Source organism: Oryzias latipes, chromosome 10 (assembly GCF_053564925.1).
Source record: "Oryzias latipes strain Hd-rR chromosome 10, Olatipes_Hd-rR_3.1".
Lineage (NCBI taxonomy): Eukaryota > Metazoa > Chordata > Actinopteri > Beloniformes > Adrianichthyidae > Oryzias > Oryzias latipes.
Genome location: NC_136246.1, coordinates 23,226,196 through 23,254,193, shown reverse-complemented (window position 1 = coordinate 23,254,193; position 27,998 = coordinate 23,226,196). Strand labels below are relative to the sequence as shown.

At 39.1% G+C, this 27,998-nt stretch overlaps 1 protein-coding gene across 4 annotated transcripts; it reads left to right on the top strand.

The window, feature by feature from the left end:
- Window positions 1-1,119: 1,119 nt before the first annotated feature.
- n4bp3 (NEDD4 binding protein 3) lies at window positions 1,120-27,631 on the top strand. 4 transcript variants are annotated; one of them, XM_020706689.3, is made up of 10 exons: window positions 1,120-1,359; window positions 21,507-21,707; window positions 21,863-22,007; window positions 22,418-22,630; window positions 23,014-23,135; window positions 23,833-24,025; window positions 24,102-24,194; window positions 24,259-24,510; window positions 25,707-25,965; window positions 26,267-27,631. In XM_020706689.3, exons 2-10 carry the CDS (start codon window positions 21,670-21,672, stop codon window positions 26,638-26,640), a joined length of 1,689 nt encoding a protein of 562 aa, XP_020562348.1. In that variant the 5' UTR covers window positions 1,120-1,359; window positions 21,507-21,669; the 3' UTR covers window positions 26,641-27,631. The 4 variants fall into 4 exon arrangements, with proteins under 4 accessions (XP_020562348.1, XP_011478642.1, XP_078809744.1 ...); XM_011480340.4 differs by having other exon boundaries at window positions 21,507-21,787; XM_078953618.1 differs by lacking the exon at window positions 1,120-1,359 and adding an exon at window positions 2,381-2,508 and having other exon boundaries at window positions 21,507-21,787.
- The last annotated feature ends 367 nt before the right edge of the window (window positions 27,632-27,998 follow it).

Below are 27,998 nucleotides of genomic sequence, written 5' to 3'. Positions count from 1 at the left end.
TGATAATACAGAATTTTTAGCACATTTCTGGCACTACCAGAATTGTTTTAATCCAAAAGAGAGTTACACAGTAGCTCTACTATCCCTGAAAAAAGGGAACGAAAATAATGTTTCTTGGTTTATTGGGAGTTTTAGTGTACTTCCGAATTTTAACACTAGGTGGTCCTGTCAAGCAGGGATTCGCCATTATCAATGGCAGCCGTTCTGAAGTTGTTGAATTAAAAGTTTTGCAATCTTGAAACAACAATCGTGAAAAAGTAGGAATCCTAACAAAAGTATAAAAAAATTAAAGGTAATAGAATAACAAGAAATAAATGAAATAAAAAAATCATGTCTTTCTTTCATCTCTTCTCATTTAGGATGGAATTTAGGCTTCATTAGGTTCAGTTTTTCAATGATTTCTAATAGTTTCACAGCAGTTTTCCTTTTCAGAAACTTTAAAGCAGTATTCTTCATAAAAAGCAAACACGTTTGGGTTAAACTTTAAATATCTATGTTCATGGATACAATTTTTCCCTGTAATCATCAGTGAGTTAATAGCATATCAAATAGGTTTGTTTTATGACAACTGAATACCAGTTTTTCAAATCTTGTAGCTGGAACAGGAATATATTTGGATAACAAATGTTGTAGACTTTAAGAAGTTTGCTGTTTTGAATTGTTATTGCTGATGCAGTGAATAAAGAATATAAAATAAAACCACAAAACCAAACATCAGACCTGCATTTACCATGTAAAAACAAAAATAAAAAACACTCCTGGTTCACAACGATTTGGATGAAGAAATACTCAAAAATGCAATTTTATGCTTAATTCTTCTTTTATATTCCCTCCATCGTGAGAAAAATGCCACCAAAGCCTGCTAAAAAATCATCAGATTGGGGCTTTAAAATCACTGGCTTAGAGAATTGTGGTGTCAAAGGAATAGCAATAATATAATATAATATAATATAATATAATATAATATAATATAATATAATATAATATAATATAATATAATATAATATAATATAATATAATATAATATAATATAATATAATATAATATCATTTACGGGTAATATAATTTAATTTCCCTTTGATGAAATCCCAGCCTGTAGATGGCGCTGTTTGTCCTCTTGTTGTCCTGCGCGTGTCAGCGCAGCTGAGCAGGGCAGCCCCTCCGTCGGCTTCCTCTCTGCTCTCTGATTCAAACCTTTGAGAGGGAACGGAAGGGAACGGTCTTATTCTGCGTCTCTCCCGCTATCCTCTATTCGACATCGAAAGTCTGGGGAATATCCTTCGGTTGCTCCACCTGCGAGGGTCGCGCGCACAGCAGAGAGTCCGTGCAGGTTCAGGGATGTGCTGCGTGCAGAGCATGGTGAGTTCTTCCACTCTCCGGAGTTTGATGTGTTTTTGGTGCATAATGGTAGCACGTCCATAACTATGCACTCTCCACCTAAAAGAGTTCCTTTAATGACAGGATTCACCCCGCTGATGATAGCTCTTCAAAATAATGGCACTTTGCCTGTCTCACTCTTATGATTCTGAGTGGGGAGATGCAGCAAATGTTCTGGCACTTTTTTAGGAGTTTGGTGACAAAAGATGTTTTCTGTGTGGAAAGGGGGGGTGTTGAAGGGGAGACTAACTTCGGACTGGGGAGTGCCAGGCTGTTGTCCTGGAGACCAGAGGCCACAGGTGACCTCTGACCTAAGGACTCATGGAGCGTTGCACAGAGAGCCCTTTAAGTGCTGTGGTTATGGGTGTGTGCTGACGTAAGTGAAGGAGAAAAGCTGACAATAGAAAACATCCCACATGCAGACCGCTGTGCAGCAATCACGGAGACAGCTTAAGTATTGTTTTGGGTTCAAGTCACTGAAAAAAAAAGCAGTCTTCCATCTGACCTGTCTCATTATAACAGGGACATGGCTGAAAGATAAATGACCAACTTCTCAAATGCCTCCAACAGAGATCATCTTGTCCCACAGATGTTATTAAATAGCAAGTGTGATTGTTAAATGTCAAAATTAGGGAAAACTAGCTGGACCACAAAGGTTGGATCTACTGCATGCTTTACATCTGTGTAATAATCATGTGTAATCTGACGTTTTAGAGTTTGGCAGTTGTTGGTTTGTGACTGTAACACAGATGTCTCATCCAAAGATTTGCAGAAAGTTTTCTAAAATTATCTGCCAATGAATGACTTCCAAGAAAGTGCAAGAAGATAAAAATGTGAGGGTTCTGTTTTTGGATTTTTGTGATGTTTTGCGTTTTTGTCATGTGTTGTCTCACCGGGTTCAGGTTGTTCATCCACAGCTGTCTGCATTTAGTTAATTACCCTCAGAGCAAGTAAGTGTCTGGTTTTCAGTTCTTCAGTGTCGGGTCATTTGCTCATTTTTCCATTCATTTCTTTTTTCTTTTTAGCTCTGAAAGCCATATAAAATATATTGAATCTTTAAAAAACAAAGTTATGAATCTTTGCAAATATCAACTGGTGTAGACTTGTTTGACAGCAGTAAAAGTTTGGACGGTAAGTTGTTATTTTTTCTATTAAATGTTATCCTTAAGAATTTGTAAATTTTCTCTTTTGACAAATTGCAGCAAGAATGCGAAAAAGCACTTTTTTTGTCAGTAATAAAAGTAAATAAATTCAATAAAATGAGACCTGTTCTTTGTTAAAACCCATTCAAACCTTAAAAGTGTATTTTAGCACATGCTGTGTTTAGTGCTCCTTCCTCAGCAGAATCAGCCCGACAGCTGATGTGATGTCTTCGTTCAGCTGTTGGAGCTCTCAGGGGGGTTGACACTCTTAACGTGTGTGTATGTGTCTCTTTAAAGTCCCGGCAGCTGATGAAACACTAATTCCGCTGACCGTCAGAAGTCTGCTGACCATTTGCTTCTCATTGCCTATCCTAAAGATTAAAGGACACATATTCGCCTCAATCAAGCAGCCGTCTGCAGTTCTATCAGTTTTAAACTTTAATGTTCTTCCACTCCAGAGCTTGAGAAATCCCACATTTCCGATGGTAAATCAGAGTGCTTCTTTGCGGCATGCAAGTGCCCAGCAAGTTATTCATGCATTCACAGTTGGGCAGATGGTGCAGCAGGAAGAGCACAGATGTATAGACATGGTGTTCTTCTGTGGACATCTCCCCTCAGGCCAGTCATCCAATCAAACACTAACAAGCTCTTGTTCCACTCTTTGATTTCTTTCTGTCCTTTAAACTCTGCTTTACAGATGGGGCTCCCCCGTTCACCCCCTTCTCACACTGTGTGCTATTAAGCCAAAGCGTATCCTCTTATCCCATTCTTTCTGATCTGTCTGCACTCATCTCATAGACTCTCTAGAGAAAGCTCTAAGGAGAAAGTGTTGCTCTTCTACACCTAAACTCTTTCCTATTAGACATTAGTTCGCCTTTGGCTGGGATGATCTGCTCTCTGAACCTTCTGTCGCTGCGATTAAGGCCCAGCCGAGTGAAGGAAATCACTGAGCTGGCCAGGCTTGTGTACGTGCTGCCACAATGGGATATAAGGCTGTTAAGCTTTCACAGCAGAGTCCCAACAGTTTGCACTTACTGGTGTCAGATGAAAGTGAATGTATTCTCTGTTTCTTTTAGTCACAGCTTTTAACGTAGTCATTTCTTAAACATCAAAACAGAACACACCCAAGTTAACTATTATCCACACAAGGCAGGTGTTTTCTGCAAGTTAAAGATTGATCTCCCAAGTTTTGTCGGCATTTCTACCTTTTGTCCTCAACCTTTACTATACTGATACCTGTTAAGTACGTTTGGCTGATTTTTTTCATTTATTAAAATGTTTTTTATGAGGAAAGGGATTCGTTAAACACTCATATTGAAAAAAAAGATATATACTGTTTAGCACAACAAAATTTCTGTATTAGTAAAATGTAACTTTACAAATTAAACTCAACAAGTTACAAATTATTTTTGTAAATATAGAGGCATTAAAGATCCAAAATTGTGTTTGTTTGTTTTTTTAACACGTTCTTGTGGCATTTTTCTCATGACTGGGGACATTTGTAAAGAATATTAAGATTGAAATTGCATTTCTGAGTATTTTTTTATTCAAATTGTTGGGAATCAGGAGCAGATGAAAAATGCTATTTGAAAAAGCTTTTGGGCATGACATAGAAACTACTACGGCAAGCCACAAGCTCCCTCATCTGCTCCATTCTGATGCATCCACTTGCAGACAAATAGATCCATGAAGGTCTTTGTTTTCCTCATCTGAGCTGACATCTGGTTTAAAGATGCACAGCTGGATGGTGCCGATATATATTGCCATCTTTGGTTAGGGGGTGTATAGGGACTTTAAGCTAGCGGGGGTGAGTGTAAACAAAAGGATTATGGGTAGTAGAGGCAGGCATACTCCACAGCAACTATCCCGCCCACAACTAAGAGGTGAATTTCTAATGGACTACTGCCAATCTACAGAAACTGTGACATAGAAAAATAAATAAATTCTGGTTAATTCTGATTAAAAACCTCATAATCATAATTAAAAGACCACTGTGAACAACAGAACAACAATAAAGACAGCTTGAAAAAAAAAAAGAAAACCTTAAAGAGTCATTCTACATTGTATTTCTGTAACACTCGCCCCACCATGAACATACCAGCTTCTGGTGTGTCCAGTATTTTCCGGCACCACTGTGTTTTCAGCAGATCTGTTGGGTCTCGTGAGTTGTGGGCTGGGGGGGTGGGGGGGTGTTAAGAGGCAAATCAATGGACTCTTTGTTGTGTTTCTGTCATTTTCTGAGCACTTGTGGGATTATGTATTGTGACATAGTGGTTTGTCCAGCTGGGTTGAGCACATAGGTACCCGAAGGTCATTTTGATGGGACATCGGCAGGATTTCTTAAATTCTTAGTTGGTGGTACTTGTCAAAATGGTATCACATTCATGGATGGTCTCAGACTTCTCTCTTAGATTATCAGCTGCTTTCACTATGGCTCAGTGCTTTTGCTTATCTCGTTGGCAAGATATGTGTGCTGACATCTAAGTCTGCTTCTTGTCTTGTTGTCATCACCAGTGTGGGTGTCCCAGTACGTTCCCAGGAGGGCAGATTTTTTTTCTCCTGATCTTCTGTGCTCTTGATAAAAAAGCCTAAAAGAATTCATTTTGGGTTCTATATTTCTCACCAAATATTTGAGGATTTCTCTGTCTCATTTAACTAGATGATGTATTTAAAGCTTTAAAAATCATGTATCTTTTTTAAAGCGTCAACGCACGTTCACACCACCCGTGGCAGCTCACATACAAACGGCTGCTCCTAATGAAACGGGTGTACAGGCTTTCAGGCTTCCGCGTTCAAAACTCTCGTGTTCACACATAGTTATGACCATTTTTGGCGCTCTATGTACAAAGTGAGCAGCCATTGAACGTGGGTTGAAAGTTAAACCAGTTTAACTTTAGCCAATCAGGGACTCTGATTTGGTAGTGACACATGGATGATGTCCCTTCTAATTCATGGAAGCACCAATCATTTGAAAATTTATCATGGAGGAGAAATTAATAAGTGTTTATGCCCGGCCGGAATTACATCCGGTAAGTCTTTCATAAATCGGAGTAGACCTGGGAAAGAAAAAGCCTGCAACAAGATTTGCGAGATTTGCACCGTTTTGACATTTCACACCAAGCGTCTACCAATTTTGGGTGGCAGACATGTGCCAGTAGAAAAAACAAAGAAGAAGCCCCTCCCTGCTTATGTGGTGTGAACACCAAATGCTAAACGCACCTAAAAGCGCCTTTGTGAACGCATGTCACATGCCTGGTGTCAACATAGTGGGTGGATTTGGCATGGTAGATGTTTCTATGGTGGCCCTCATGTTCACCTTTGCCAGTAAAAGTTTTTTCAGCTTCCAGATGAGATCAATCCATTACATCACACCATTTCACTTGTAACAACTGCACCTTCTGCTGTCTTCGGTGCTTTGTGGGGTGCATTGCCGGTTGACCTGGCAGCTGAACTGTTGTCTTTTCCTCATGTGACAGAGGGTAAACCCCAGGAGGCATGATGGATTTCAGACCAGCAGCTCAGGAGGGTGTCAGGAGGAGCAGCTCAAATGCAAACACCTGTCCTGGATACTCTCTGAGTTGACAACCATGCCTCACTTTAGCTCAGGCTTATCACTTTCAAGTGTTTTTTATTGATCAATCTATAATAAGCGCCCACTCTCACCTGCTTTTGTACAGAAACAACAGTGTTGTATGAGCATTATGTCTGTGGTGGGATGAGGTGTACTGCTCGACTCCTGTCTGTTTTATTTAGTCTGAAGAGTTGCAGTGTTGCAGAACAAAAGGCCACGGGTTGAAGCCCTGCTTTGTGTGTAGTATTTATATCTGCTATGTTCTCCCCCCACTAATGCCCCCGTTTGCTGTCACATCCTGTGCTTTCACATAAAATCAATGTGTTCGTTTTAAAGGTTGCAGTCAGCTAACGTGACCTGCTTGGCTCTTGTAGGCCACACAGGTAGACTGGATGATACGGCAGTTCTTTGTTTATCTTGTGGTTATGAAAGAAAGATGTGGTCACATAAGGGGGGGGGGGGGTTGCAAAAGTGGTTCTGTGAATGGATTTCATTTGCACAAGAAGTTGCATGGATGTGTGAGCCAAAAGGGGTGGTGGGATTATGTGACCCTTGGACAGAACGAGGATAAGCTGTTTCCAGGCATGCACCAAATTATTTGGACCTGCATCCTGGTTACTGTTAACCAAACAGATGTGAGCGGTTGTCTACCACAGACTAAAGATTCTTCTCTGGACAGCACCAATCCCTCCCTCGGCTGTTTTCTGTACTGTTATTGTCTAGGAGAGCTTATGCAGAGGAAATTAGTCTGCCTCGTCTTGTCTTGCGTCTAGATGACTGGTCTGGCAGATACAGTTCTGCTTTTGATCTTCATTTGTTGATCTCCGTCCTCATATACTTTCCTGTTGGGGATCCTTCATCAGACAGCAGAAAAATTTGGAGGAATCTATAGAACCTGAGCTTGGATATTCCTGTAGGGTCCAGACGTAATGGCAGAGGTAAACACCAGGGATGCCACAATCTTTAGTTTAAAGTCCTACTCCAGTTAACTTTTGAACAATTCTAAAAATGTTCCTAGTGATTTTTCAGTTATGATAATGCAATTTTTAGCCAAAATCTCCCCAAATTGTGTCATTTTCTTGGACATACTTTCTGCAGAGGGGCACTAGTTAATCAGAAATTCACCTCTGAGTTGTGGGTGGGACCGTCGACCTGCCTTTATTTCCCATCACTCCCATCTCTCCCACTAGCTTACGGTCCCTCACACCCTCAACCTAACATTACCAGTACAACATAATGTGAAGTGATCTTGTGGCCTGTCGACTGATCGTAACAGCTGCAAGCTTCTCAAATGGCAGTTTTTCAACTGCTCCTGATTCACAACAATTTGATGAAAGATATAATCAAGACCTCAATTATACTCTTCATTTTCTTTATATATGTCCTCCACCATGAGAAAAATGCAACACAAACATTTAAAAAAAACAAATAACAGGATTTTTATTGGAGCAGGTCTTTAAAATCGAGCCAAGTGAATCGGACCATCTTTACTTCATACCGGCATGTTTAACACATGAGTAAGAAGAAATTAGTATTTATTGTTTTATTCCATTACACCAGACTTAGTATGAGCCAACTCCAAGGTTTTACTACATTTTTAGCACATTTTAAAAATGTTTTTTTTTTACCCTTGTGCTACCCTAGGCACTTTGACATTGGGAGTGAGGTCATCTAAACCCACTAGACAGTGCGCTAAACCTTTTTTCTTCAATGATATGTGATCTTCACTGGTGTCCATGGATTACATGAAATCCTCTCCACCTTTATCCATCTTTGTCATGGTAGGGAGAACACGTCAATGGTCATCTTGACCCCACAGGATAGCACAAGGGTTAAATAAGTTTTAAAAAGATGTTAGTTTTTTAATAAACACAGTGTGTATTGAACCTAAACACAACCATAACCCAAAATCCAAGTTTGAACCGAATCGTGGGGATAGTGCATAGTTGCATCCCTAAGCGGCACCTGCTGATGTTTGGAGTTCTCCTCCCTTTTTCATTTAACTTTCTTCTAATTCCACCCTGTGGATCAGTGCACTGCAAAGACATTTCATTATTCCTCTGGAATGCCTTTAATACCTTGCCAGTCTCAACATAGCATTTTTTTTTTACTTTATTAGCTCAAATTCTTGTGTCCACCCGTTTGTGCCAGCTTTGAGAAGTTCAGGTTTCTCCTTAACTCCCTTCAGCTCAGTGAAGGACGTCGGCTGGCAAAGACAGAAGCAGGAGGACGCTCTCTTCTAAATAAGGAGTAGAGAACAATGGTGTCTTTCTTCCATCCTCAGATGGAAGCGTCTCTAGTTTGAAACATGTAATTTGATACAACGCTGAACCAGTCCGGTAATCCAACTGAAGGAAAACAACTGGGTCTTTGTCCAGAAAGTCCACTAGGAAACAGCTACCGCACGTTTTTATTTTTCACATCTCTTCTCGGCATTGACATCACTTTACTTTGTTAGTGTTTTTTTTTTTTGTGACAATACAGGATGGGTTGGGCAGTTCCTGTACTTTTGTCCACTAAAGCTGATGTATTTTAATGTAGGGTCTGAATTAAATGCCAGGGAGCTGGCTCACATGCGGGGCTTTTGTGTCTTAAACTGGAGAAACAAGTCCAACAACACTGGCCCTTGAGCGTGCTGCACAAGTGCACGAAGAGATGAGCACGGAAAGCTGGAAAATGCCCATAAGAATTGTGAAAGTGAATGTTTGCGTTACTCTGAATGTAGTCCTCGCACGCAGTGTAAAACACTTAAATCGGCGCTAAGTCATCCAGCAGGTCAGCAGTTAAGGGAGTTCCCTTCTCTTTCACGCACCTCCCAGCTGCCATCAAATGCAGAGAAACAGGAAGCATTGCTGTGTTATCCTCGAAACCAAAAGACTGAGACTGAAATGCAATCTGAGTGAGGAAATTGAGGAGTGGTGAAGCGATTTCCCCAGGCGGACAAACAAACAGGTAACATGTTTTTCTTTCTAAATCTCCTTAAACCCTGTGGAAGGTTTTGTCTATGTACATATTTCACCTTGCTTATATTATTGAAGGGTTTTCTATGGGTTACACACCTGTGTGCTTCCTAACGAGGTGACATCATTGTCATCTTTTTGTTTTCACTTTTATTCTGTCACAGAGCGATGAGGACAAAAGCAAGACAGCTTCTTAGTTAGTTTACCTAGAGGGCTTGTTTTCAGCAGAGCAGAGCTGAACTAGAACTTTTTAACTACACATAATTTTTAGTTAGGAAATGACGTCACTGAGATCTGCCGGCTCATTTTAAGCAGAGATCAAACTTCCTGCTCGAGTCCAGATGATACTCAAAAGATACGATTTTAGATGATTTGCTCGTTTTCTGGGCTCATCATTTTTGTCAGAGCACCCTTCTTTCATACTCTGTCCTTGATCTGATGATCTGTTTGTGTCTGGGGAATTTCCCCCTTAAGGATTGTCATCTTTCTGGAAGATTTGCAAGAAGATTCGGTCTAGTTCACTTTTGAGAAAGATTTAAAAAAAGTCTCTGTATTGTTTCCTTTTAAAAAGAATTCTGGGAAAGAATATTCACAGTCAGCTCAACCTGTATGGCTGAATAAGCCAATTTTCAGAAGTTCCAGCAGAAATGAACAACAAACACGTCTTTTATTTACACTAAATTCCATAGGAGGAGAAAGTGCTGATGCCCTGACATGCCGTTTGGCATACGTCATTGTTTACAGCAGATCATCCAGCCAGCTCAGCTGCTCCTCTGGTGCTACTATTGGATGAAATCAATGAGAGCTACCTGCTTGACGATCTATGTAATATATAATCTTCATGGTTTAATCAGATTTTACTTAAAAACCTTTCAGTACAGTCTTTTTTTCTGCTTGTACTTGGTGTGTTTGCATAGATGCAAATGCAGGGGCTGTAAAATGGAATGGGTTCAGGTGTGGGTCGATGTGGGAACCTCTCAGCTTCTGTTGCTGTAATCACAGAGTAGAGACTCCTACATGAACCGCTCCAGGAAACAAAGAACTCTCTGCTGAGCTTCAACTCCCTCTGGCAGTGCAGAATTTAATAAGAATCAAACTCTCTTGTGCTTTTGTCTTTATCAACTCAATTTAACGGTATTTGAGCCACACTCTAATTATGTGAATACATGATTCATGAAATTGTTCTCACCAGTGATTGTCATGAGAACTAAGGTCCTGTGGATGATAGGCAGACTGTGTCCTGCAACACATCAAGATCTTCTGCTAAGTCCTCCATTTCAGCCTTATCAGTGCGGCACGTTATATGACCGCACATTAATAATTACCCAGAAAGACAAATGAGGTATGCGCGTCTGTTTCCTCATCAGACTCAGGCTGAACTTTTGTTCGTTTCTGAGCAAACATTGTTGGATTTGCTTGCTAACAAAGTCAACAGAAACCAAACGAAGTGGACTCTGAGCAGTATAATATATATATTTTTTTTGTACCACAAATTCCAACACAGTTATGTAATAAGGATCTAATCTTAGTGTTACTGTTATTTAATTGCTTGATGAAAATTCATTAATTACGTCTACAAAAAGAATATGTTGACACGTAACATAATGTGTCATAATATATAAGCCATTTTGTTTAATAGCAGAACAGAATATTTTTACCCTAATTCTTCCTGTTAGCGCTAGGACAACAGCATCACTAAAATCACCCAAACGGGAAGATAAAAATTAACTGAAGTTTAATTGGAATTTGCCAATAAATAGGTTCTCCCACCTGTCTATTATAAAAAACTTCTAAGCTGTAAAGTTCTCAAAGTTCTAACAACATCAAAATGCTGATTTAAAAAACTTTGGCATATAAATCTGTCAATAAACTTTTTTTAATCAGACATGTTGATTTTATTTGAACTTTTCTTAAAATACATGAAAATGTTGTTTTATTACCTCATTTTTCCTATGCATTACATTGATTAGTTCTTTGTTGTGATTTAGCACTTAAAAAAAACACACACATCAGATGTTAGTTCATTCAAAGATTCAATTTAGACGCCAGCACACAAATGCTTTCTGCTGCAGCGTGAAAACTGACTATGATTAGAGATAGGCAGAATAGTCTGTGCCAAAATCATATCCTGCCAAAAGGATCACGATGACTACTCAAAACTATGATTTATAGATCTGTTGACAACAAAAAATAATTGTTTGCAGCAGCTCTACTGAATCAGTGAAGTTAAAAAAAAAAGCTGACACATAGATGGAGATGCAGCCAGATGCAGAGACTCCAATCATCTCAATTCAGATTCAGAAAAGACAGTTTTGATGTTAATGAAGATGCAATGGATTGCACTTTGTACTATTCATGAGCTATGAACTTTTCTTTATTTGTTTTTCATAGTAAAATGGTGTGTATTATTAATGCCAGATTGAGCCTCTCTGACACTAAAAAAATACTCAGTGCTCATTTGAATACAAATTTCAAATTGTATTGAGGAAAGTTTTTGCAGAGCAAAAATTGCCAAGAAATATTCTTTAAGGAGCCAAATTCTTAATTTCGTCTTTGCAAAAGGTTGCAACTTTTCAAAGAAAAAGTCTCTTTTATAGATCATGTCCCAGCTACAACCACTTTATTTACTGTAGAGCAGCTTTGTGAGTGTATTTAGGGCAAATATTTTTCTCTCGTTAAAGCAACTTTTACAGGACTTCCTAAGTTAAATGCTTATATTAAAAAACTGGTTAAATAAAGTTGAATTTTTTTACCACACTGCTTCTGCATTCTAAATAAGTTTTTGTTCAAATATTATAGTAAATATTTTCTGTAATTTTAGGATTTCATTAAGAAATGGATAGGAAAAGTTTTCAAAGAAGATTACTTTTCCAAGTGAGACTGTAAATAATTCACTCAGCTAAATCACTGTCATAATGTATTTTTTTCAGTGCAAATATAGTAGATTTTAGTGTTTGTTTTGAACTGTTAGTAGTGAAGTTTTGATGATACAACTTGGTGAAATTCATATCAAATCTTCTTAAATGTAGGTTTCCCAGACAGGGCCAGGCAGAGCAACCGGGGGGCTGGCTCGCGTAGCGGCCCACATTTCCTGCCCACTTTTAAACCATGTAGGACCCACTTGGACTTGCTTGCTGGGTATGGATGGGTTTTTTATTGTAGTCTATAATATTTTTAATGGATTAGTGTGCTTTATGTGTCAGATGGAGCAAACGAAGGGCAAGTGGATGTCACTAACAACAACACAAAGATGGAAAAACATGTTCTTATGCTGTTGCCTCTAATCTCTTCCTCTCACGCAAGCACACAATCACACAGACATACAGGCAGAGGTTAAACTTGTAACCTCACGAGAGATGTGCACTGGCAGTAATCAAAATAAAGTTGAGGATTTATTCGTCTCCTCTATCTGTTTGGAGATATTGTAACACAATGCTGCTTATGTATTGAATTACGGTTTATGGGGAAGCAGAAGTTTAGCCGATTAAACTTCTCCATAACCAAAAGAACTCAGATAATGTCTTTTAGGAAAAAAAAAATGTTCTCTGAAATGTCTCTCTTGGGGGCTGTTGATTCTCTAATGAAGTCGCTTCACGTTTTAGATCCAGATCAATAAAGTTTAAAAGGGTAAAAAAAACAGCTGCAAGCAGTGACACTGGATAACCCGAGAATTGCTGCAACATTCAATAAGTGAATTTTCTGCATAAAAATAAAGCCCTGTACCAACCTTAAGAACATAAATAATAATCATCCAACATCATTTGGGTAAAAGGTTTGACTATAACGTCTGTTTTTATAGACTGCTCTCAGTGCAATTGAAACTAAGAACTGCAGTATCTGCCTGTTTGTTGCTGTCATTCCTAACATCTCCCTTTAAACTAAGTTGGTTTAAGATGTCTTTGACTGTAGTATTTTTGACAAAAAAAGAACATATAGCTGCAACATTTTCAACCAATTTCGGTTTGCCTGTTATTGTTTACAAAATGTCTTGACAAAAGCATCAGAGTGCCGTTATGTCTTTATCCGAGTACCCCAAGGCTCAAAGCAGGAATCTCTTCTCTTTGCAATATATTGTTTTTTTTTACTTTATACAGATTACCCCACAGTTTTTTATCAGAAATCCCAGTTTTTCTTTGTAATGTAAACTGTTCTGTCATTTGTTGATTTTAATCATGGCTGGGTAATTTCTTACTTTAAACCTACTAAATAAGACCAGTGATACCAATCCATTGACTGTACATGAGATTTGGACTGACTGAGTGAGTGTGACATCATCCATAAAACAATGACTTGCTCCAACGAAATGAGATCAGTTTAGCTGCCAATTTTTGGTGAAACAGATACGCCATACATGTTGGAACCAGCAATCGTCAGTAAGCAGTCCAAGTCACAATTTCTATGGCAACCACTCTCGCCATTCAGAAGTGAGCTTGTTGGAAGTTCACACATCTACCAATTCAAAGAGGGCTCGGGAGAATCTATTCATCAAATGCTTCAAACTTTCCACGTGAGACCACATACTTTAATTAAGGCGTCTGATTGGCTAGTTTATAACTTGACTACCTTTCACTACGGAAAAAAAAAATCATGAAACAAATCGGATTGGCAAGAACACTTTAAAAATACGAAGTAGAGCAAGAAAGGTTGTTCTGACAAATATTTGGTCAGCTGATTATTTTTCTCTGTTTATTTCCATAGTATTTTGGTTCCTTTGGACCAGCGGGCACTTCCCATTTGGAACATAAAGTCTGGTTCTCAAATACAGTCAACCTTGACCTTTTTTATTAACATTACAAGTATTTCTTTGGGTGTAACAAGGAATAACCTTATAATAACGGTTATAATTAACCTTTAGTAGATGTCTAGGTTTAAGAGTTTGTAGGATTTCTGCCTCTTGACAGGTTAGACAACAGTAACTAAAAATGCTTAGTGTTTAGGTTTTCCATCAAGCTTAGGAGAAGACATGACAACTGATTCTCTGGAGTTCGTTTGAGAGCAAAGCCAGGCAGATGTACTTTGACAAAATTGAAGAGCAGAAATCTTAATTCTTGCTTCTTGACTGAAATATTCCAGCACCCTAAACCATGGAAGTTTTTTTGCATAGATTAGGAATTGCCTTATCTCACTTGATAAGAACCCACTTGTACTTGGTTAAAAGTGTTTGTATACTCTGTAACTGTTGGTTTTATTTTATTCAAACAAAGTAATGTCTTTAGTATTATGTTTGAAAGAGTTGCAGTTAGTTTGTGGAAGGAAATGCCTGAGTTTACTCAGCACCTGATTGCATGTGAGTAAGTATAACCCTCAACCTCTGTGAAGATAGCAGCAGTCTTCATCAGTGGGAACAGCAGACTGACAGCTTCAGCTCTACCACCAACACATCCAGCTGACATGAAAACGTGGCCCAGTTTACACAAACACACTTTCCTCACCATCTTGTGTGTCAAGAATTTAAAAAAAGGAGCTTTCCTGGGATGATCCATCTGCTGTCCAAGTCCGTCCACAGAAGACGAGTCTTCTATAGAAGCAGGTCAGCTTGAGCTTTTGACAAAGTGTGCGTGCTAAATTCAGTCTCCTCTCACTGATATATCAAGCAAAACCAGAGGCATCTTAAAGAACTTCACACCTCTGAGTGGGCTAAGATTTGATTAAAAGGACCGACATCTTTCTGACTTCCATAATGTCATAATAATAACAAACCAATGACTAAAAAAGGGCTATTAATTTACCTGTCAACAGAGCTGCAAATACAAAACGTCTTTGTTGGTCAGTGTATTCCAAAAGCAGTTAGTTTAAGCACATGTATATATAAAAAAAATTTAGATTCTACACCAATGGTTTTATGTTTATATTTGATAGTAAAAGGAACACGGAAATTAGAGAAAAGGTCATGTTTGTCTTGGCTTTCATCCATTTTCAATTCAAGTAAACTTGCAGTAGCAGGAGGATCTTTTTTGACACAGGGCGTGCTTTATTTTGAAGGGAACTTCTATGATCTGCTGTCAACAGTAAAAAAGTTCAAATTGTAATAATAAAGAAAATAAAACTTTTATAATTCAATTATTGTAAATATTTAAAAGCTACATTTGATAAACTAATGGATTAATGGCCACATAAACATAAATAAAGTGTATTTTTACAGTGAGGTTGAACTTTGCGGCTCTTGCTAGGTTTTGGTTGGAAGCTGGCCCAAATGGCTCTTCTAGTCTTAAAGGTGCAAACCTCTGGACTAATCGGTTCAGATGTTAGAAAAGTGTCTGCAGTTCAGAGCTGAAGACACTGTTGTTCAACACATTTAACAGCTGTAAAAAGCAGGGCTTTGACAGAGCTTATATAATGTAAGTGTGTGTGGGAGTTGTGCATGCAACCTGCAAAGTTGCCCTACAAACGTAAACAAACTTTGATTTATGCACAGAGAGAGAAATGGAAAGAGAGCCAAGCCAGGAGGGCAGTGGATGGGGTTGTGCTATCTGTGCATATGCTTTTATCCAGACTCTGATGAGCACACACAACAGTGTGAGAGAGCGTCCGTGGGAGTGGGAGCGATGTGCATCAAAAGCTGTCGAGCCTGAGCATCTTTGGAATTTGGCTTGGCGGTCTTTTTCTCTCTTCGGCCTCTGTGCCGGTGTCAAGCGGAGGGCTTTTCAAGTGTGCGCTCTTCACACTCTAGCATCTCATTGAGTGTTCTTCTATACCTCACGGTAAAACTGATTACAATCTAAAAAGAGATTTTGCTTAAAGCACTCATCTTGATGGCTTTGGGCTCTTGCAACAGTAGAGCTTTAAAGAGGGCAGAAAATTCTTAGTGTGACCCTTGAGTTCCAAGAGACCACTTTTTCTATCATGGTGGAATAATGCAAAAGAATTTTTAAAGACCCACTCCAATGAAAATCCTGTTTTTTAACATGTCCTTGGGGCATTTTCTCATAATGGAGGGCATATATCAAGAAAACTAACCTTGAAGTTGTATTTCTGAGTACTTTTTATTCAAATTGTAAATGAAGAGCACGCAAGCAAAAAAAACAGTTGGAAAACGCATGTAGTAGTGACATACAGTAGGTGCTACAGTTGACAGATTTACTGACAGTTTTTTTTTTATTTTGCCTAAACACAACATACCAGTAATCATATTTAAAAGACCAGTGGAAACGCTTTCACAGTTATTCAAAAGATGCATCGGATGATCAGCGTGGGACTTTAAGGAACCTCAGCTTGGCTTCACATCTGAATAAATCATGATTCCCAACTACACTGATTGCATATTGATGCATATTTCAGGATTGCATAGGTAAAGAGGTCAATTCATGACACAATTTTTAGCTAAATAATCCACTTAAAATTTCTGTGTTTACCAAAATAGTCTTCTTCAAGGAGGAAGCCAGATAAATGCTCTAAAATCATACACTTTATGACATGTCTGTTGTCTCCAAAGCTTTTTTCAAACCTCGTTGCTACATTGGGGACATACGCTTAAAACAGAACACTTTTCATTTAAGCTCTATGTGTTCAAGGCTGGTACTGCTTTGATCTGCACACGCTTGCGTATGTGTGTGCTTGATTTAAGGAGGTGTGTTGCATTTCAGGACCCCCCCCCCTCGGCCTGTCTGGGCTTTAAATCTTTCCCCAGGTTTACTTGAGCTCATAAACTGCTGGGCATGTATTGAAAACAGGCCTTTTTTTCCAGTCCCATGAGGGTTGTAGATGCAGCCCTGATGGTTTTTTTTTCCCTTATCCACCCTGAAAGAATTTGCTTCGCCTTACTCAGCTCCATTTCCTGTCAGGCATCGATTGGTCTCTAATGGACCTTTTTTTTAGATATTAGATGCAAATTTAACAAAGAACTGAAATCGAAAACATTGCGTCAGACTATGACCAGTAGCCATTCATCTTGACACACCTAAAGTTGATCAATGCTGTCTGACACACACTTTCTCTTACTCATATATGGAGACATATTTTAGTTTCTATGATTAAATCATAGAAACACATTCTCTGTCTTCTTCCTGCTGCCCAAGATTGTCTTTTCTTTTTTTTTATCAAAAGCAGAATGCTTTCGTGGGAAGTTTCAAATTGGGGGAAATAGTAGCCAATGAATATAAACATGAGCAGCTTGGCCTGCTTTGATGTCATCCTTGCTGAGAGCTGTGAATGGAGTGGGCTTAAGCTGAACTGCTCTCTGCCCATTTTAACAATTTACATAATTGTTATAACTGTCCAGTTAAGCACAGAAAGGCCCTTTATTATTGTGGATTTGATTTATGCATGAGTGCTGGCTTTTTTCGGCACAAATACAGGAAATTTACTACAGATGAGATAATAGAAGACAAAAAAAAAGTTGGAACGTGAGTTTGGACTGAACTAACAGCAAAATAAATTTAGGGAAAGCCAAATGGCAAAAGGATCGATAGACTAACCATCTATGCCGAACTCTGTATCATGACCCATTCTAAAGGCATTAATCCAGCAAGTGAATGCCATTAGTTTTGTTCCTAAACCAAGATCTTCACAACCTTTTGGGGGCCACGGGGTTGCTGGAGCCAACCCAGCTACTGTTGGGCAACAACAGGGTTTAATAGGTCACATTTACACCTAGGGACAATTTCAGAAACACCAATTGACCTACAACGAATTGTATTATTTGCTATTAATTAACCTAAAAAGCATGTTTTTGGACTGTGGGAGGAGAAAGGCCACGTATGCACGAAGAGAACATGCAAACTCCACAAAGAAAAATCCCAGACAGCTGGGATTTGAAGCCGGACCTTCTCGCGTTTTCGCTGAGAGCGTTAACCCCTACACCACCGTGCAGTTAAAGTTTAATTCAGTTGTAATACAAAAGGGTTAAAAATGCAGCAGAAATTGCATCAAAAATGTGAATATTGGCCTAAAATGTTTTCGTGATTTAGGGAATAATAATTAAGAAAAACATTAGGGCTATTTTTGGCACATCTAAAAATTAGACTTCTAAAACTTAGGATACAAAGTAATGCCCTAGAAGAGGGATTTGTAAACTGAGCCTCTGGAGCCACATGCGTCTCCGTCATCCCTCCATTGCGACTCCTTGTCTTTGAGGAGAAATGCTAAAAATTTCAATAAACATTGAGTTTTTAGTTTTGGTTCATTTATTTTAGGTATTTAATTCATATTTTTTAAGTTAAGTTTTAAGTTTTTTTCATTTATATTTCGATGTTAAACATGCCAGGTAACTGAGAAAACGATGGTAGGAGTGGTATATTATTAGAATAAGATTAAAGTTCACATAATATATAAAATTCTATGCTATACCATGGTTTTTAAGTGTATATTCAACAGTAAAAGCAGAAAGAGGGTAACAGTGCACTGAAATTATAGAAAATTTCATGTGTTTCTTGACTTTCTTGCATTTTTAATTCAAGTAAATCTGCAGCAGGAGGAGAATTTCATTTGACACAGGGTGTATTTATTTTGACGGGAACTTATATCTGGTGCTCTCTACCGTAATTTATGTCTCTGCCCTCAACAGTAAAAGAAGTTAAAATTGTTATATAAAGAAAATAATACTTTACAACTCAATTATTTTAAATATTTTAAAGCTACATTTTATAAATGAATAGCTTAATCACCAGATAAACATAAATAGCCCAAATAGGTCTTTTAGCATTAAAGGTTGCAGACCCCCGCGCTAGAAAATGTAGAGCCTGCCAAAGGTCCTTAGGGGCCAGTTTCAAATAAAAGGTCTGCATTGGGCTTACATTGCATCCTTTTGTCTTTTTTCACAGCGAGTGAGTGCGGGTTTTTAATTACATATTTGTTTGTCTTGTCCTTTGTTTTTAAATTTCATCTTATAAAGCACTTTGAATGCTTTGTGTTTTAAAGGTGCTATACAAATAAACTTTGATTTGATTTGATTTGATTTAAAACACTTGGGGACCACTTGCATGACTCTGTAATAACAGAACTAAACACTAGATGGAGGTAAGTGTTACCTTCATATTTGCATCTCCAATGCACTATGCTATAATGTGGAAGTCCCCTGCTGATATTAGCACAGTGGTTACATTTCAAAATCTGACTTCATCATATCATTAAAGGCTGGATATGTCAGTCTTGCAATATTAATGCCATTAATGCTAAAGGTATGTAGTAATCCTGGAAGAACATGACAATGCATCATACTTTGGAATATATCACAAGACGTCTAGACATCTAATCCTACAATCTGAACACATTGCAACAATAGAACCGCCTCTCAAATCCAGAGTATTGTGTTGTCAAACAACCGGCCATCTAATCTCCAGATAAATCTTGCCTTAAATTGTGCCAGGTGACTGTGGAATGAGTCAAGAGATCAAGGCTTTGTAGTTAGACAGCCAAAGTCCAGATGTCATCTGATTTTAGGTTATGTGGCGGGGATCTTGCATGATCTGTCTGTAAGCCCAAGTCCGCATTTATGTAGAGTAGAAAAAGACTTGAACAAGTAAATATTTTAGGTTTGCCAGTTCTGCAGATTATCTGGAATCGTGGGAGAGAAATATTGGTCTCATTTACAGTCAAAAATCTTGTAATGTGCTTGTGATTCATGGTTTGAAGAAAATCTGATTACAGCTGTGAGTGTTTACACCTAAAAACAGAGTGAGTCAACAGGTGAAATCCATGTGAAGTTGCTGAAAAGAAGAGAATATGTATGTGGCATGTGGGGGATTCAAAAATAGTGGGGAGCCATTGTTGAACGAAAACAAGTGGTGTGGAGCTGAAGAGACTCTTGGGGCCACTCAGGTGGGTGTAGGGACTCATTTGAAAACTGGTTTAGTTTTATAAAGTCAATAAAAATATCTAATGTTTGCTGAAATAATACATTTAAAAAGATTTTGTTTTGCATTTGCTTGAGAAGTAAATGTTCTAGAGCAACCTCGGGTCACTGTGCTTGATGAAAATGTTTGCTAGTTCACCTTTTACAGTTTTTGAAGGAACAATCTGTCAGATCTCGCTTGATCTGGTTATGTAACGAGCTTATGTTGTGACCCGTTGCTATCCTCTCCAAGAAAATAACCGCATTACCCAGAGATGTTGCCTCAAATGACCCAGTGGTTTCTTTGCTTACTTTTTTTTTTTACAATAAAAGCCTTATTCTGAAGTTTCTTTATCAAAACAAAGCATCTTTAGAAAAGTCACCTTGTATGGTTTCCCAGTAGTTGTGTCCTCATGGAGGTCAGATCGTGTGGGGTTGTGATGTTTTTCAAAGCATGTCACGCTCACCCTGCAGGCATTAACATCTGTTCATTCTAGTAAAAGAGTCAGAGGCAGAGCTTATGTCAGGAAAGAGGGAACAAACAACAAAATCTGACAGATTGTTAAGAAAATACATTTTAAAATATTTCAGTATTCTCTGAATGAGCGTTAACTCTTATTTGATTATTCTTTTTGGATTCTTAGTTCAGTTTTTTACCACCTAGGTTGAACTTTAGAAATATTACACCGTAATTTCAAAAAATCCTTTTTAGTACTGCAGTTGCAAGTTAAAAGACTGAACTGCAAAATAGGCCCCTTAGAAAGAAATAAAAAATTCCTTGCCCATTGGTAGATTTGCTTTAAATAAGCACACAATTTTGCCAATGTGGTAAGAAAAATGATAGTAAGAAATTAAAATTCTAGTCACTGAGACACTTCTTCTTAAACTAAGATTATTTTGCTGTTTAAAAACGTTTTTGGTGAGATTATTTTTCTTGCACGACAGAAAATAAGACAATTTCCTTAAAAAACAGCTTTTTGGGGGTTTAATGATTAATTATAAAAACACCTTCATTCGTATCAAAATTTGTGGTTATTGATCCGATTCATAGTGGTTCACTTTGAACGATCCGGATTGATCTGATTCACCGACCTAAAATGAATCCAGGACATCTTTAGCCAAAAATTCAACCAGTGTCACTCAGAGAGAAAAACCTGGTACTGAACAGTGCAGGTGACATTTTCCAGATTCCTTAGATTTCTTGCAAGATAATCATTTTTTGCTGCCATCACATGTGTTGTCCGCTGTGAGTGAACTTGGTCATTTTTGTGAAATAGTCAAATAATCCTACCATACCTCAATCCAAATGATATTTTCCAACACAATTAAAACCAATTCATTTCATTCTGAAAGGATTTTATTACAGTATAGATTGATTCAGTTCAATTCGATTCATAATTTGCCTCAGATAGATCGATCTGCTTTGATCATAGGAATAAATAAATTACTTAATCAATTAAGTCGATTATTGGGGACATCCCTAGTTTTTTTTTTTACTTTCTTTTGACTCCATTTTTGCAATGTGTGCTGTAAAAATTGTATGTGGATGACATAGAAATCAATGCCTAATAGTTCAATTTTGCAGATGCTTATTTTTTGGTGATTTATTAAATAGTTGGCTTGTTGGTCAAGAATCCCGACAAACAAAAACAAGAAAAGAAACGCCACTCTTTCTGTGTGCTTTGCAGAGCTCTTTACCTCCTCACGCTGTCCTGTAATCAATGGCAACATCAGTTCAGGCTCTTCCTCTGACACGTGGACCCAGCAAGAACTACAGCCACCCTTTCCCACCCCCGCCTCTCTCTCCACACTGCGGCATGGGAAGTGTAGGCAGTCTGGTGGAGAGGCCGGATGTGTCCCCGACCAAAGGGAGCAGAGCGGTGCCCCAGGTGAGACCCAAACCCACCAACGGCCTCCTTAAGAAAGGCCTCACCCAGAGGGAACTTCTCAACTACCTCAACATCACCAGGCGAGTACAGAACTGCAGAGAAACAGACGCTTGTTTACAGTCTGGTTTCTTCTCAATCTGCTGTTCTGCCAACAGAAAAGAAACTAAAGGAAGCGGGGCCAAGAAGGACTTAATCGGTGATCGAGATGAGGATAATTTTTATGCCAAAGTCTATGATAAAAATGGCGCAGAAGTGGATCTGACAAAGAACTCACTGCCTAGTGGGGGCAAGTATGAAAAGGTGAAAACAAGCTGTTTGTTGTCAAAGAAAACAGGTTTATATCTGTATTATGGCATGGCACTAAAGAGGTTATTTAACCTAAAACATTGAGTTTCATTCAGGCTATGAAACTAATGACTGACTTGTCATTGAGTTCCATTTTACAAGCAATCTATACCCAGTGGAGGTCTGATGGGCTTTTGGAAAATTGATCAATGTCTCATAAAGCACAATGCAAAAAGCCCAGACCGGCATACATCAGCCTTGGATATCTTCCAGCTGTCCAGCATAGATGGAAAATCTATCACTTGCTGGTCAAAATGTATAGCAGCACTCCTTGAAAGTGTTGAATTGGAATTTATGTTGCAACACTTTAAGAGAATAAACAGATTCTTTCTTCCTTTTTTTACACTTGATTTTTCCTACTTTAGCTGCATTTCAGGTCTTCTGCCTTCAAGCCTGTCCCTCCCAAAAACTTCAGCTCCATGCAGAACCTGTATCCATCTTCCAAGTTGGAGGATTTGGATCACAGCCTTTCGAACGGGTTGCACAAAGCCTATGGCCAAGTTCCAAAAGCTGTGTCAAGCTCATCTTCTTCCTCCTCACCCTCCCGTTATGTTGGCCCGACATCTGCTGGCAGCAAGGTATTTCACCACATGGGTCCAACCCTAAAGACCCACTCCAATGAATCGAGTTTTTAACATGTTTTTGTGGCATTTTTCTCATACTGTAGCTCGTATATATAAAAAGAATTAAGGTTAAAACAGTGTTTGTGTATTTTTTCATTCAAATCTTTGTGAAACAGGAGCTGATGAAAAAATTCTGTCTGAAAATCTGATATTTGTAAAGGAAATGGTGCCACGATTACAGCTTTTCAATTATTAAACTTAGGAAAAGGACGAGCTGTTTATCAAAAAAAGAAGCCCAATTAAATTCTGTTTTATGCTTTTATTTTGAAGTTGCCATATTTTAGGATTACACTGAGTTGTCCCTCCATCTTAACAGTTGTATAACTGTGGTTATACAGGCTCTTTCCTCAGTGCGAGTTACGAGCCAAGAGGAGGATAATCTGTCAGACTCTGGTCATAATTCCATGAGTAGCCTGCCGCCGTACCCCCCTCCCTCCCGTCCAAACTTGTCTCACATCAGGTCTGTTCCAGCTTCAATTTAGTACCGTATTTTACGGACTATAAGTCGCCCTTTTTTTCATAGTTTGGCAAGGGGTGCGACTTATACTCCGCAGCGACTTATATTAGAAATAAATTGAAATAAATACATTGTTAACCCTCCTGTTATGTTCATTTGTGAGGAACAGAGATGATGTTCCTGAGTCAATTTGATGTATGAGGTATGTTAAGTGTTAAGGGTATGTTAAGTGACTCAGAGAATCAGCAAACCTTTTTTTACAATAAGATCTTGAAGGCTAAAAACATAATATTCTACTTTCCAATGATTTCATAGATTCAGAAATGCAATAAAAATGACATCTGTTTCTAAAAATACAGGATGAAAACAGAGTATTAGTTGGCCAATGATGCTTCATGAAAGGAATAAATAAATAAGTATGAGAAAGAATTACTGTGAAATTATGAGATAAACAGTCTGCTATGATTATGTCATATGAGTTTGTGCAAGTTATTATATCTTGGTCTCAGATTCTGTCAAATAAATTTCCCGTCAAAATGCGACTTATAGTCCAGTACGACTTATCTGTGTTTTTTCTACTTTATAATGCATTTTTGGGCTGGTGCGACTTATACTCCGCAGCGACTTATAGTCCGGAAAATACGGTAATTTCTTTTTTAAATCGTGTTGCTGTTGGTGACTTTTTTTTTTGGGACTTAAGTGCATCCATGGGTCACATCAACACTATCGGCTCCCTGGATCGTACTCTGAGCCCAAAGGTTGTCAGAATGGGGGGTGTGGCTGCCGGCGAGATGCAGTGTCGAAGTATGGCAACCCTGAATCGTCTTACTCCCTATGGCGGGGAGGCTCCACCTCCATACGAATGGACTCTTTCCGTCTCCATGGAGGACGTGGTGAGTCTCCGGCAGACCAATAAACAGACTGCATGTCGGCAGTTCAACAAGCCATTTATGCTTCTCCTTTTTGCAGGTGCGAGACCTGGAGGAGCGCCTGGTGGAGAAGGAGCATGAGCTTAAGCAGATGAAAAGAAACCTGGATGAGAGTGAAGGGGCCATTGCCCAGGTGAGGCTCATTGTTTGCTTGCCTTTCTCTGAAGCTGTGATCCTCACCTGCTCCACACACTCAGGTCTTTGAAGGGAAACAGCGTCTGTGGGAGAAGGAGATGGAAGACCTGAAGCGCCTGTATGCCACAAAGCTGCGGCAGATCTCCCAGCATGCCCAGCGTTCTCAGCGCAGCTTACAGCTGCAGCTGTTCAAGGCCCACCAGGAGAAAACTCGACTGCAAGAAGAGCTTGATGACTTGAAGAAGGACAAAAACCGCGAGGGGGTGACCTTGCCGAAGCCAACCAGTCCTACCCTGGAGGAGACACAGTGGGAGGTACGCCCTTGAAACAACAGGACAGAGATGGAGACTCGAAAGAGCGTTCCCTTTTTGCAACGAGGAAAGACATGCAGCGTTCAGTAACAAGTCAGAGAGTGAGAATCGTGGGAGTGTGGGTGAAAGGCTGCTTTGTTTTCATCCAACACTTCAGCAGAGATCAAACTGTGAAAAACAGCAGTGAAGATGAAGATTTTAACATTGCAGCTCTTATAATATCAAGACTGCATCCGGTTTTAAATCTGCAAGATTGGAATGATTGTTTAAAGTCCCACTCTGATCCTCTTTTGATCTATTTTCAAAATGTTCCCAGTGGTCTTTTATTTATAATTATGCCATTTTTAGCCTAAATAAAAAAAATAACGGTGTTGTTTTCTAGGACGTAGTTTCTGCAGTTCATTAGAAATTCACCACTGAGTTGTGGGCAGGACCGTTGGCGCCAAGCAAACCCCCTTCCCTACCTCTCTGGTACGCGCTGGCTTACAGCCCCTCAAACCCCCAACCTAACATTACCGGTGAAACAAAAATGGAGAGCAATATTGGAGCTATCTAGTCGTACAATTTAGAGCCAAAAGCCAGCTCAGGCGAGGAAAATGAAGAGGTATAAGAATCTAGTCATCTGCAAACAGATGCATCATAACGGAGCAGAGCAGAGAGCTCGTCACAAATAAGGTCTTTTTCCAACAGCATTGATTCGTTTGCTTCTGATTTACCACAATTTGAATAAAGAAACACTCAGAAGAACAGGAACAAGTTTAAAACATGTTTAAAACTCCCAAAACACCATTTTCATCGGACTGGGTCTTTAATAATTTCTTGCTTTTCGGTATTTCGGAAACAACAAAATAATACACAACTTTTTAACAAAGCCATACAAATTGCGAATAAAAAGGAGCAGAAAGATGCAAAATTTTGACACCTTTGATCTTATCATTTTACATAAGGAAGAGTCATTTCTTTCATTTCTGATATCTTTTCAAACTTTTGGGGCCATGTTGCTACATTTAGAATGTCTTTCTACTACCTCAATTGAGATTTACTCATAAAGTTACATAACTTAAGTTAGGCAAATATGCTGTGTTGTTTTGCATTGCAGAGAATGAGGATTTTTTTCATCAAAAGCAAACTCTTGAATTAGATTCTTTGTAGGATCAATTTATCTTTGACCTGTGAACGTTCCTCGTTTTGTGCTACAGGTTTGCCAGAAGTCAGGAGAGATCTCATTGCTAAAGCAGCAGCTGAGAGACTCCCAGGCAGAGGTGACCCACAAGCTGAGTGAGATCTTCCAGCTGAAGACACAACTCAGGGAAACCAGAACAGAGATGCGCAACAAGGAAGCCCAAATAGATGCTCTGAAGCTCATTCTGCAGGGCTCTCGGAACGGCAGGTGTTCCTCTAAGAGCTCCTGTGAAAATGAAAAAGGACCCGAAGAGAACATCACTGCAGGATCATCAGGTGTGTGTCTGAAGGGTTTCCCTTTTTTTTATCAACAGCAGACAATGACCTTCCACTAAGTAAGAGAGGAAGTTTGGATTTCTCTTCAAATCTCTTTAAATGGGTCTCTTCACGAATTGCAGTGGCTTTTGGGTTATGGTGTTTCCTCTTTTAGATCCAAAATCAGGTTAGTTGAGGAACCAGGTCAGGAGCGCTGTGCTCAGAGTTTTTGACAGAAAGAAGCTAGTGTCTTAAATAAAAAATCCTCCCTAGGGTTTCCTTGTGACTGTAGCTGAAATTATACGAAACTTTGCCTTCGCAGGAAGCGGCGAGTGCCCCACAGAAGAGCGCTTGCGTGCAGAGCTCCTCCTGGAGCGCCGCCAGAGCGAGGCGCAGGCCATGGCCTTCGACGAAGAGCGCCACACGTGGCAGAAAGAAAAGGACAAGGTCATCCGCTACCAGAAGGAACTGCAGGCCAGCTACTTGGAGATGTACCACCGCAGTGATGCCCTCGAGAGGGAACTTCAGGAGCTGAGAGCCAGCAGAGAGCTCGGAGCTGGGGGAGCAGCGAGCAAAGACGAGACTTTGAAACAGGAAGCACCTCAGCCGAGGAGCGACGCGGAAGAGCAAAAACAAGTGGACACACTTTCATCGAGTCTGCCGTGGATAGACCGGATTGAATCGTCTGAAATTTGAATGTGGCAGACTTGTTTGCAATGCAAACGCTTCTTCTGAAGCATCTATTGAAGAACGTGTCTGCCAGTCAAAGACACGCATGAGTGAAGTTGAATAGAACTAGTAAAGATCATTTACAAATAAAACATTTTTTTGTAAAAAAGAATACACATTTGCTCACTCAGTCTTCGAGAAAAAGTTTCTTTTCATCAACTCAAATTCTGTTTGGACACAATTTTGCAATGTGCAACTTAAATTGAGGTGAGATGTGGGAAAAGAACTTTTTATCTGGTTTGGCATTTTGACAAAATATTCTTTTTTTTTTTTACAATCTGGATTTTCTGATAGGCTTCCAAAAATTCCGATCTGTTCTCCCTTTCCTGGAAACTTGTTTATTGTGCAATGCCCTTATACCTGTACCTGAACAAAACAGCACTGAGGGCCGTTTCACAGAAGTTTCTGAACCACATCTGTCTTCAGCAAAAAATGGTAAACGTGCTGCGCTGAATAATTCTATAAATGACCAAACTGATGATGTGCTGAATGTGACAATTTTACACGATGTGCTAATTTTGTGGTTTAACATCCTCTCTGCTCCAGATGAGTTAGCTATGCACTTGTGGTTTCTGCGCTCTGGAGGAGAAGCAGCAAGTGGCAATGTAGAAATGCCCTAAGCGTTCTTCATCAGGTTTCCAGGAGATATCCATGTGTTTTTGTACAGGACTACTCTTTTGATCTAAGTGGAGTGAAGTGGCTGTTTTCCATCCACGCCATTGCCTAAATCAGCATACTTCCAGGGAAAACAGTCTGTAGTTTTAAAAAGAAAAACGTTTGCCCTGCTTATTGGTGTGAAATGTTGCAAATGCCAAAAAGCATAACATAGCTGAAACGTTGTTTCTATGTGCCGTTTATTAATATAATTATTATAGGAACATTCACAAGCCAGCTGTCTGTTAATCTATCAAAATACTGTGACTATTGTCTTTCAACTGGAATTAAATATGTAAAGGAAGTGTCTTTCATTTAGCATTCTTGTTGATTTGATTGGAAAAAGAGGGACTAATGGGAATTTTTCTGCTAGAAGCTTTAACATTGGTGGTGGCAATAATCCAAGGGCACTTACAATAGGGTCACAATGGAAAAAAATAACACTAGACTGATCATCCCTTTGGAGGTTTTGATCCATGTGTCCTCCTCTCCCTTAACTACAAAAAAATCTACAATAACTTCAGGTGAATGTATATATGCATGTATGTATGTATGTATGTATGTATAAGAAACAGTCCAGCACATAACTGCAGGGTGTAAGACACTGGCAGGGAAAGCATACATGGAGCGCCACAACCAAGTGGCTAGAATAATATACAGAAACATGTGTG

Bases quoted from the DNA above. Each gene is read 5' to 3' on its own strand.
- n4bp3 (XM_011480340.4), top strand. From the start codon at position 21,540: ATGGCAACATCAGTTCAGGCTCTTCCTCTGACACGTGGACCCAGCAAG. The intron at 22,008-22,417 runs GTGAAAACAAGC...TTCCTACTTTAG, and splicing joins GTGGGGGCAAGTATGAAAAG to CTGCATTTCAGGTCTTCTGC. The intron at 24,195-24,258 runs GTGAGGCTCATT...CCACACACTCAG, and splicing joins GTGAAGGGGCCATTGCCCAG to GTCTTTGAAGGGAAACAGCG.